This window comes from Lactuca serriola, chromosome 4 (assembly GCF_051521515.1).
Source record: "Lactuca serriola cultivar US96UC23 chromosome 4, Lser_US96UC23_V15, whole genome shotgun sequence".
NCBI lineage: Eukaryota > Viridiplantae > Streptophyta > Magnoliopsida > Asterales > Asteraceae > Lactuca > Lactuca serriola.
The window spans coordinates 261,280,296-261,291,864 of NC_136411.1; the positions used below are offsets into that span (position 1 = coordinate 261,280,296).

At 38.7% G+C, this 11,569-nt stretch overlaps 3 protein-coding genes across 3 annotated transcripts; all 3 read right to left on the reverse strand.

Annotated features, from left to right (window-relative positions):
* Window positions 1–284: 284 nt before the first annotated feature.
* On the reverse strand, window positions 285–1,313 carry LOC145099315 (uncharacterized). Its single transcript, XM_079036902.1, has 2 exons — window positions 825–1,313; window positions 285–581 (listed from the first exon to the last, which is right to left on the reverse strand). Exons 1-2 carry the CDS (start codon window positions 1,311–1,313, stop codon window positions 285–287), a joined length of 786 nt encoding a protein of 261 aa, XP_078893028.1.
* A 3,789-nt stretch (window positions 1,314–5,102) lies between these two features.
* LOC145099316 (uncharacterized) lies at window positions 5,103–6,131 on the reverse strand. The gene is made up of 2 exons (XM_079036903.1): window positions 5,643–6,131; window positions 5,103–5,399 (listed from the first exon to the last, which is right to left on the reverse strand). Exons 1-2 carry the CDS (start codon window positions 6,129–6,131, stop codon window positions 5,103–5,105), a joined length of 786 nt encoding a protein of 261 aa, XP_078893029.1.
* Window positions 6,132–9,920: 3,789 nt separating this feature from the next.
* LOC145099317 (uncharacterized) lies at window positions 9,921–10,949 on the reverse strand. The gene is made up of 2 exons (XM_079036904.1): window positions 10,461–10,949; window positions 9,921–10,217 (listed from the first exon to the last, which is right to left on the reverse strand). The coding sequence occupies exons 1-2, from the start codon at window positions 10,947–10,949 to the stop codon at window positions 9,921–9,923; spliced, it is 786 nt and encodes a 261-aa protein (XP_078893030.1).
* Between the last annotated feature and the right edge of the window lie 620 nt (window positions 10,950–11,569).

The window sequence follows — 11,569 nt, forward strand, 5'->3', positions numbered from 1 at the left end:
TAATAACCCTCATATTTAAGGTCCTCTACTTGCCTACGTAAGACTTGTATTTCATCACGAAGAAGGTTAACATATTCTTTACAAGCAAATGAACAAGATGGTAGATTTACCTCGCTTTTCTTGGGCTTGGAAGAGGTAGATACCATCAGGGCAAGCTGTAGTTCCATCATCTCTGCTTCTAGATTAGCATCAGTATTCTTTGAAGCAACATCATCAATTTGAGCTAGGTGAGCATTTTCTGGTCCTGAGATGTTCAGGGATTGAATTTGTTCCTCCCAGTCAAATCATTGAGCAATCATAGTTGTTTCTCCATTAGTTGTAGCTCCTGCACGATTGTTTCCCACTGCAACCATCTGCCTGTTGTTGTTGATTCTGCGATCTGGTTTCGAGCAGTCACGAGCAAAATGACCTGGCTCGTGGCAGTTGAAACATCTCAGCATGCTTTTATTGAATCCCACCTTCTTGTCAGCATTCATGGCCCAGTTGTTTTTCACGGTTTTCTTGGCGAATTGTTTGGCTCTGAAAACAGCCATGGCAATTTGCCATGTAATGTCCATTTCCTCAACATCATCAGGATATATCTGGTCCAAATCAACAAATGATAGTTAAGGTGGAAGATCTCTAGCTACAAAGGCATTGTAACAATTAACTAGCCCAGTGGCTAGAGCCAGATTTTCATCAGATTCTTTGGAGTTTGAAGAAGATGCATTAGCTGACACATTTGGAGCAGAAACGGTTTGAGGAATGGAAAATGGCACATTTGGAGTTTGATGGTGAGGGATGGATGGTACAGCATTGAAAGTTTAAATTTGAGGTTGTTGAACTATGAAAGCCTGGCCTGAGTAAGTCATGAAAGATGATAGAGCATTGTTAGATGAAACTCCAAGATTTGCAGTAGAGTATGAATTCACATGATCGATTTCTCTCTGTTTGTCATCAATGTCACAGGCCTTGATAACCGCCATGATTTCTGCATGAGTGAGGCGATTCAAATCCTTGGTTTTCTTAATCACAGCAACATTCATATCCCATGATATAGGAAGAGCATTCAGAAGTTTCTTGTTGATTTCTGACTTGGTCAAGTAAATCCCTGAAATATTCATGTCAGTTGTGAGTGCAATGAACCTTTGTAATTGAGCTTCAAGAGTCTCTCCTGGAATGTAGTTGAACAGGTTGAATTTTTGTCTCAGCATGTCCTGCCGACTCTCTTTCATATCTTCATTGCCCTCATAGACCTCAATAAGTGCTTCCCATAGAGCTTTAGCTGAAGTGTACTCATGAAAGCCTTGAGCAATATCAGGGGATAATGCCATGGTTAAGGTGGCTAAGGCTCTTTCCTATTCCTCAATCAATTCAAAATCCTCATTTCAGTAGGTAATGAATTAAGGAATCTGTATGCCAAGGGCATCGGTTGAACGGTTTGGGGTTAAAGGATGTTTTTAATTTTGATGGTAGATCAGGCTCTTGTGATTGTGTTTTGGTTTCGTTCCACTTGGGTGGGGGTCAGGCTGGGACATCAAAATTATAGCAGAAGTGTATCAGTTTAGCATTTAAGGAAGTAGTGTCTTATTCAGCACTAGAAGGTTTATCCCCAAGATTGTCTCTCATTGTTCATTATATTCATTGAATTGTTAGCATCCGGATGAGCCTTTTTTCAAAGAAATATCTAATCCCTTTAGTCAAGTGAAAGTTTTCGGCATCATCATTTGGTATGTGGTTTTGTTTTCTATTGGGGACCTCAGGTAATCAGAAGTTGAGTAGTCAGTTTGGGAGACAAGTGGAATGGAATTAGTAGTGGTTTCGGTATGGGCGGTTAGTCGGGGAGTCAGACCAATTCGAGATTTTAGATTTCAGATTTCAGGTTGAGTAAAAGTGGTCATTGTGCAAGAGATTATTTTAAGCTGAGAAGGGGTTCACTCTTCATCGGTTTTGGAGAGCCCTGCTAAAGTTGGGTTCAGTTGTCTTTAGGAAGGTTGTTGTATGCTTGGGGTTGTGGAGGTGTTGCTCAGGCAGTCTGGAGTGCCTAGGATGGTAAGGAAGGATTTCGAGGACGAAATCTAATTTAAGTGGGGGACTTGTAATGCCTTGTTAACAATCGGGTATCATCATGCCTAGGGCCTTTAAGGAAAACATATTTAGACCGATTTAGGTGTGGGTAATGTGATTTAGATGATCTGGGAGTTCGGTTGGTGTTTTGGAGCCAAGGAGGTATTTCGGTAAGATATTAGTTAAGGCTTTTATGGAAATTGGGATTTTGCTCTGGAATTTTTAAGGCATGTATGAGTTGATAGAAGTGTAGAGCTTCTCGTTATCTTTTCATGGATATAAGGATCGTCGAAATCGGACTTATAACGAAGAAGTGATGGCCTTCAGAAGTGTTCGGTCTAGAAGTGTCGCGTCTTTAGGCTCAGTCCTTTGCCTTGTTTTGTTACCAATTTGGGCCTGTCCAACCGTGTATGTTTTATTAGGGTTTTAGTATTTAAGGTGCATGCATGCATCCTTAGTAATATAGCTTTCATTTATTATTCTTGGTATTATACTACAAACCCTAGCTCGCCTTTATAGTGGTAGTTGTTTGTGGAGCTCTGCTGAGGCGTGACTACATTTGAATCATTAAGCATTACTTGATTCTATATCGTGTTTATTGTGTTTGTTTGTTTTATTGATTAACCTGCTGAAGATATAATCAATCTAAGAGTTTTTTCAAGTCATCAATCGGTATCAGAGCAGAAGACTGTGTAATCCATACACATCTCTTCTGTTGAAGAAGATCTTAGGGTTTTCCACTTTGATTGATATTGTTAGAGCCGTCATCTGCTATTGATGTAGTTCTTTAAATAATCGATCTTACCCTGAGGTTATTTACAATTCTGATCTTAATCAGGTTTTTGAACAAACATCGTCATGTCCATGGATGATTCTCAGTCAATCCCAATCAATATCTCCAATAGTATAGGATCTACGACAAGGATTCCTATATTGTACACTGAAGACTATGAGGTCTGGGTGCATCACTTCAAAGACTATGTGATTGGTTCAGCATTACGTTGTGTTCGGAGACCTTTGAGAATAGACAAGTGACTTGATCAGGGAGATTGTTGTTCATATCAATAAAATAAGCATTCCCATCCCGTTTAGATTTGACTAGAATCCATTCTTCTGGGATGACAATGTCTGGCTTGATAATCATACACTCCTTATCAGTGAAATAGGTAGAGTAGCCTTTGTCGCATATTTGAGAAACGCTCGACAAGTTGTGCTTTAACTCGGGAGCATAGTTTACATTTTCGAAGCTTAGCACTCCGTTTGTAACAGTTCTGCGCTGTATGATCTTTCCACCATCTCCGCCCACAAAGGAAACATAACCCCCATTAAAAGATTGAATTTCGCTCAGTTGGGAGATGTGTCCAGTCATATGCCGGGAGCAGCCGTTGTCGACGTACCAAGGACGAATGACATTCCTCCGCAACTGTCCTTGCAAAATGAGCGGAATCATTTAGATTTAGGAACCCAGGTCATCACTTTCTTGGGTTTCCTTTTCACTTTTTCTGATTTAGATTTTAAAATTTTCAAATTAGGATCTTCATTCCTAATCACTTTAGAGGGTGGTAACGATGAATTAGAAAGTGATTTGGGCTTCCATTGAAGTTTAGGTTTTACAACATTCTCTGGTGGTTTTGAAATAGTCTTCACAGGAGTTTGCACAAACCTTCTGGATGTTCTACCAAAACTGGTAGAAGATCTCGAATTGCTTTTTGACGAAACCAATCTTGGCGGAGCCTTATTCGGTTTTGGCAAACTATTTTGAGCTTTGTCAGTAAAAACCTTTTTATTTGTTTGAAGACCATCCCTTTTTTGTTTTTATCATCTTTCTGATCATTATTTGGAGAGTGAGTTCTTGAGGATTTTCTAATTAAAGACCTTCCTCGAGATTCATTCTCCCCTCTTGGTGACAGATAGTTTACAAAGATCCTATTTTGACAATTCCTAGCTATGTGACCACCAACACCACAATTAAAAGAAATATGTTTATTATTTGAACTTGTATTCCATTTTTCAGATTTATTTTCTTTACAGACACTCTTACTCTTCTCAGAAGAACATGCATGAGAATTAGATTGAGAAATAAGTGAAGGTGCCTCATTCGATTTGACTTGTGGAGTTGATGATTCTTCATGAAAATCACAAGCATCAGAATTACCAAACAATTCATAAAACATATCGAAAAACTTAAATTCAACAGTATCAGTTGATAAGCCAACACAAGAAACATTTTCAGTCTAAACATCAGAAACACAATCAGAATTATTCATGATAGAAACATCGGGTTTAGAAACAGAAAAAAATTCTCCAGCTTCACGCTTTGCCTGACCTAATGGTTGATCTGCAGAGGAAGTAGAAACATTAGTACTTTCAATGTTAATAAAACCTCTTGAGACAAAACCAGCTGGTTTGCCATATCGAAGATGTGGCTCCCTGTCAGTTTCGTCCTATGTCACAGGGATTGATATGTAGTTATGATTGAAAGGAGGAGGAACACTATCATACCCTAGACCCTTGTTTTGATTTTCTTTGTATTTTAATTGTGTTTCATATAAAGATTCGACAGTTTTACTTGTCGCGGAATAATTTTTGAAACTAACATCTGTTTTTCCACTTTTAATTTTCAAATTGTCAAGTCCTTTGGTTACAGCATCACGTTGTCTCTTAGTATAGTCATAAATTTCACACTTTTCACTGAATTCTGATTGAATTTTTCTAAAGTCTTTTATTTTGGCTTCTAGTTAGGCTTTAAGGGGTTTTTGTCCTTTCCTGAGTTAATAACCCTCATATTTAAGGTCCTCTACTTGCCTACGTAAGACTTGTATTTCATCACGAAGAAGGTTAACATATTCTTTACAAGCAAATGAACAAGATGGTAGATTTACCTCGCTTTTCTTGGGCTTGGAAGAGGTAGATACCATCAGGGCAAGCTGTAGTTCCATCATCTCTGCTTCTAGATTAGCATCAGTATTCTTTGAAGCAACATCATCAATTTGAGCTAGGTGAGCATTTTCTGGTCCTGAGATGTTCAGGGATTGAATTTGTTCCTCCCAGTCAAATCATTGAGCAATCATAGTTGTTTCTCCATTAGTTGTAGCTCCTGCACGATTGTTTCCCACTGCAACCATCTGCCTGTTGTTGTTGATTCTGCGATCTGGTTTCGAGCAGTCACGAGCAAAATGACCTGGCTCGTGGCAGTTGAAACATCTCAGCATGCTTTTATTGAATCCCACCTTCTTGTCAGCATTCATGGCCCAGTTGTTTTTCACGGTTTTCTTGGCGAATTGTTTGGCTCTGAAAACAGCCATGGCAATTTGCCATGTAATGTCCATTTCCTCAACATCATCAGGATATATCTGGTCCAAATCAACAAATGATAGTTAAGGTGGAAGATCTCTAGCTACAAAGGCATTGTAACAATTAACTAGCCCAGTGGCTAGAGCCAGATTTTCATCAGATTCTTTGGAGTTTGAAGAAGATGCATTAGCTGACACATTTGGAGCAGAAACGGTTTGAGGAATGGAAAATGGCACATTTGGAGTTTGATGGTGAGGGATGGATGGTACAGCATTGAAAGTTTAAATTTGAGGTTGTTGAACTATGAAAGCCTGGCCTGAGTAAGTCATGAAAGATGATAGAGCATTGTTAGATGAAACTCCAAGATTTGCAGTAGAGTATGAATTCACATGATCGATTTCTCTCTGTTTGTCATCAATGTCACAGGCCTTGATAACCGCCATGATTTCTGCATGAGTGAGGCGATTCAAATCCTTGGTTTTCTTAATCACAGCAACATTCATATCCCATGATATAGGAAGAGCATTCAGAAGTTTCTTGTTGATTTCTGACTTGGTCAAGTAAATCCCTGAAATATTCATGTCAGTTGTGAGTGCAATGAACCTTTGTAATTGAGCTTCAAGAGTCTCTCCTGGAATGTAGTTGAACAGGTTGAATTTTTGTCTCAGCATGTCCTGCCGACTCTCTTTCATATCTTCATTGCCCTCATAGACCTCAATAAGTGCTTCCCATAGAGCTTTAGCTGAAGTGTACTCATGAAAGCCTTGAGCAATATCAGGGGATAATGCCATGGTTAAGGTGGCTAAGGCTCTTTCCTATTCCTCAATCAATTCAAAATCCTCATTTCAGTAGGTAATGAATTAAGGAATCTGTATGCCAAGGGCATCGGTTGAACGGTTTGGGGTTAAAGGATGTTTTTAATTTTGATGGTAGATCAGGCTCTTGTGATTGTGTTTTGGTTTCGTTCCACTTGGGTGGGGGTCAGGCTGGGACATCAAAATTATAGCAGAAGTGTATCAGTTTAGCATTTAAGGAAGTAGTGTCTTATTCAGCACTAGAAGGTTTATCCCCAAGATTGTCTCTCATTGTTCATTATATTCATTGAATTGTTAGCATCCGGATGAGCCTTTTTTCAAAGAAATATCTAATCCCTTTAGTCAAGTGAAAGTTTTCGGCATCATCATTTGGTATGTGGTTTTGTTTTCTATTGGGGACCTCAGGTAATCAGAAGTTGAGTAGTCAGTTTGGGAGACAAGTGGAATGGAATTAGTAGTGGTTTCGGTATGGGCGGTTAGTCGGGGAGTCAGACCAATTCGAGATTTTAGATTTCAGATTTCAGGTTGAGTAAAAGTGGTCATTGTGCAAGAGATTATTTTAAGCTGAGAAGGGGTTCACTCTTCATCGGTTTTGGAGAGCCCTGCTAAAGTTGGGTTCAGTTGTCTTTAGGAAGGTTGTTGTATGCTTGGGGTTGTGGAGGTGTTGCTCAGGCAGTCTGGAGTGCCTAGGATGGTAAGGAAGGATTTCGAGGACGAAATCTAATTTAAGTGGGGGACTTGTAATGCCTTGTTAACAATCGGGTATCATCATGCCTAGGGCCTTTAAGGAAAACATATTTAGACCGATTTAGGTGTGGGTAATGTGATTTAGATGATCTGGGAGTTCGGTTGGTGTTTTGGAGCCAAGGAGGTATTTCGGTAAGATATTAGTTAAGGCTTTTATGGAAATTGGGATTTTGCTCTGGAATTTTTAAGGCATGTATGAGTTGATAGAAGTGTAGAGCTTCTCGTTATCTTTTCATGGATATAAGGATCGTCGAAATCGGACTTATAACGAAGAAGTGATGGCCTTCAGAAGTGTTCGGTCTAGAAGTGTCGCGTCTTTAGGCTCAGTCCTTTGCCTTGTTTTGTTACCAATTTGGGCCTGTCCAACCGTGTATGTTTTATTAGGGTTTTAGTATTTAAGGTGCATGCATGCATCCTTAGTAATATAGCTTTCATTTATTATTCTTGGTATTATACTACAAACCCTAGCTCGCCTTTATAGTGGTAGTTGTTTGTGGAGCTCTGCTGAGGCGTGACTACATTTGAATCATTAAGCATTACTTGATTCTATATCGTGTTTATTGTGTTTGTTTGTTTTATTGATTAACCTGCTGAAGATATAATCAATCTAAGAGTTTTTTCAAGTCATCAATCGGTATCAGAGCAGAAGACTGTGTAATCCATACACATCTCTTCTGTTGAAGAAGATCTTAGGGTTTTCCACTTTGATTGATATTGTTAGAGCCGTCATCTGCTATTGATGTAGTTCTTTAAATAATCGATCTTACCCTGAGGTTATTTACAATTCTGATCTTAATCAGGTTTTTGAACAAACATCGTCATGTCCATGGATGATTCTCAGTCAATCCCAATCAATATCTCCAATAGTATAGCATCTACGACAAGGATTCCTATATTGTACACTGAAGACTATGAGGTCTGGGTGCATCACTTCAAAGACTATGTGATTGGTTCAGCATTACGTTGTGTTCGGAGACCTTTGAGAATAGACAAGTGACTTGATCAGGGAGATTGTTGTTCATATCAATAAAATAAGCATTCCCATCCCGTTTAGATTTGACTAGAATCCATTCTTCTGGGATGACAATGTCTGGCTTGATAATCATACACTCCTTATCAGTGAAATAGGTAGAGTAGCCTTTGTCGCATATTTGAGAAACGCTCGACAAGTTGTGCTTTAACTCGGGAGCATAGTTTACATTTTCGAAGCTTAGCACTCCGTTTGTAACAGTTCTGCGCTGTATGATCTTTCCACCATCTCCGCCCACAAAGGAAACATAACCCCCATTAAAAGATTGAATTTCGCTCAGTTGGGAGATGTGTCCAGTCATATGCCGGGAGCAGCCGTTGTCGACGTACCAAGGACGAATGACATTCCTCCGCAACTGTCCTTGCAAAATGAGCGGAATCATTTAGATTTAGGAACCCAGGTCATCACTTTCTTGGGTTTCCTTTTCACTTTTTCTGATTTAGATTTTAAAATTTTCAAATTAGGATCTTCATTCCTAATCACTTTAGAGGGTGGTAACGATGAATTAGAAAGTGATTTGGGCTTCCATTGAAGTTTAGGTTTTACAACATTCTCTGGTGGTTTTGAAATAGTCTTCACAGGAGTTTGCACAAACCTTCTGGATGTTCTACCAAAACTGGTAGAAGATCTCGAATTGCTTTTTGACGAAACCAATCTTGGCGGAGCCTTATTCGGTTTTGGCAAACTATTTTGAGCTTTGTCAGTAAAAACCTTTTTATTTGTTTGAAGACCATCCCTTTTTTGTTTTTATCATCTTTCTGATCATTATTTGGAGAGTGAGTTCTTGAGGATTTTCTAATTAAAGACCTTCCTCGAGATTCATTCTCCCCTCTTGGTGACAGATAGTTTACAAAGATCCTATTTTGACAATTCCTAGCTATGTGACCACCAACACCACAATTAAAAGAAATATGTTTATTATTTGAACTTGTATTCCATTTTTCAGATTTATTTTCTTTACAGACACTCTTACTCTTCTCAGAAGAACATGCATGAGAATTAGATTGAGAAATAAGTGAAGGTGCCTCATTCGATTTGACTTGTGGAGTTGATGATTCTTCATGAAAATCACAAGCATCAGAATTACCAAACAATTCATAAAACATATCGAAAAACTTAAATTCAACAGTATCAGTTGATAAGCCAACACAAGAAACATTTTCAGTCTAAACATCAGAAACACAATCAGAATTATTCATGATAGAAACATCGGGTTTAGAAACAGAAAAAAATTCTCCAGCTTCACGCTTTGCCTGACCTAATGGTTGATCTGCAGAGGAAGTAGAAACATTAGTACTTTCAATGTTAATAAAACCTCTTGAGACAAAACCAGCTGGTTTGCCATATCGAAGATGTGGCTCCCTGTCAGTTTCGTCCTATGTCACAGGGATTGATATGTAGTTATGATTGAAAGGAGGAGGAACACTATCATACCCTAGACCCTTGTTTTGATTTTCTTTGTATTTTAATTGTGTTTCATATAAAGATTCGACAGTTTTACTTGTCGCGGAATAATTTTTGAAACTAACATCTGTTTTTCCACTTTTAATTTTCAAATTGTCAAGTCCTTTGGTTACAGCATCACGTTGTCTCTTAGTATAGTCATAAATTTCACACTTTTCACTGAATTCTGATTGAATTTTTCTAAAGTCTTTTATTTTGGCTTCTAGTTAGGCTTTAAGGGGTTTTTGTCCTTTCCTGAGTTAATAACCCTCATATTTAAGGTCCTCTACTTGCCTACGTAAGACTTGTATTTCATCACGAAGAAGGTTAACATATTCTTTACAAGCAAATGAACAAGATGGTAGATTTACCTCGCTTTTCTTGGGCTTGGAAGAGGTAGATACCATCAGGGCAAGCTGTAGTTCCATCATCTCTGCTTCTAGATTAGCATCAGTATTCTTTGAAGCAACATCATCAATTTGAGCTAGGTGAGCATTTTCTGGTCCTGAGATGTTCAGGGATTGAATTTGTTCCTCCCAGTCAAATCATTGAGCAATCATAGTTGTTTCTCCATTAGTTGTAGCTCCTGCACGATTGTTTCCCACTGCAACCATCTGCCTGTTGTTGTTGATTCTGCGATCTGGTTTCGAGCAGTCACGAGCAAAATGACCTGGCTCGTGGCAGTTGAAACATCTCAGCATGCTTTTATTGAATCCCACCTTCTTGTCAGCATTCATGGCCCAGTTGTTTTTCACGGTTTTCTTGGCGAATTGTTTGGCTCTGAAAACAGCCATGGCAATTTGCCATGTAATGTCCATTTCCTCAACATCATCAGGATATATCTGGTCCAAATCAACAAATGATAGTTAAGGTGGAAGATCTCTAGCTACAAAGGCATTGTAACAATTAACTAGCCCAGTGGCTAGAGCCAGATTTTCATCAGATTCTTTGGAGTTTGAAGAAGATGCATTAGCTGACACATTTGGAGCAGAAACGGTTTGAGGAATGGAAAATGGCACATTTGGAGTTTGATGGTGAGGGATGGATGGTACAGCATTGAAAGTTTAAATTTGAGGTTGTTGAACTATGAAAGCCTGGCCTGAGTAAGTCATGAAAGATGATAGAGCATTGTTAGATGAAACTCCAAGATTTGCAGTAGAGTATGAATTCACATGATCGATTTCTCTCTGTTTGTCATCAATGTCACAGGCCTTGATAACCGCCATGATTTCTGCATGAGTGAGGCGATTCAAATCCTTGGTTTTCTTAATCACAGCAACATTCATATCCCATGATATAGGAAGAGCATTCAGAAGTTTCTTGTTGATTTCTGACTTGGTCAAGTAAATCCCTGAAATATTCATGTCAGTTGTGAGTGCAATGAACCTTTGTAATTGAGCTTCAAGAGTCTCTCCTGGAATGTAGTTGAACAGGTTGAATTTTTGTCTCAGCATGTCCTGCCGACTCTCTTTCATATCTTCATTGCCCTCATAGACCTCAATAAGTGCTTCCCATAGAGCTTTAGCTGAAGTGTACTCATGAAAGCCTTGAGCAATATCAGGGGATAATGCCATGGTTAAGGTGGCTAAGGCTCTTTCCTATTCCTCAATCAATTCAAAATCCTCATCAGTGTAGTTTTCAATATCCTTGTCAATCAATTGACCTCCAACTGTCACAGTGACTCTAACAGGATCTCTAAGAATGCTTCTCCAGATCTTGAAATCTTTCATTTTAATGTATTTCTCAATTATGTACTTCCACTCGGGAAAACCTTCCGCAGACATTAACCTTGGAATACATGTAGTAGTGCCCATAACAACATCAAGTTCTTGAAAATGAGTTTGACTTTGAGAATCCATTTGAAATTGAAGTGATTTGAAGTTCCAAAAAGGTTTACGGTTAATCTAGAAAAATAAGATGTTTACGGTCATAAAGAGAGTTTACGGTTGATATGTTTGCGACCGTAAACTGAGTTTACGGTATAAGTTCACGGTTTATGGAGTTTACGGTTTATAGGTTTGCTGTTCTTCAATCTTGTTTACGGTGCTTGAATATTAAGAGATTACGGTTCTTGAATATATCCTTTTACGACGGTAAACTAAGTTTACGGTTGGCAGTAAACTCTCAAATAGCCTTCAAAACTCGAGTTTTCAGATAAAATTAGTTCCTTCAATGCCTAGAACATAGAATCTAA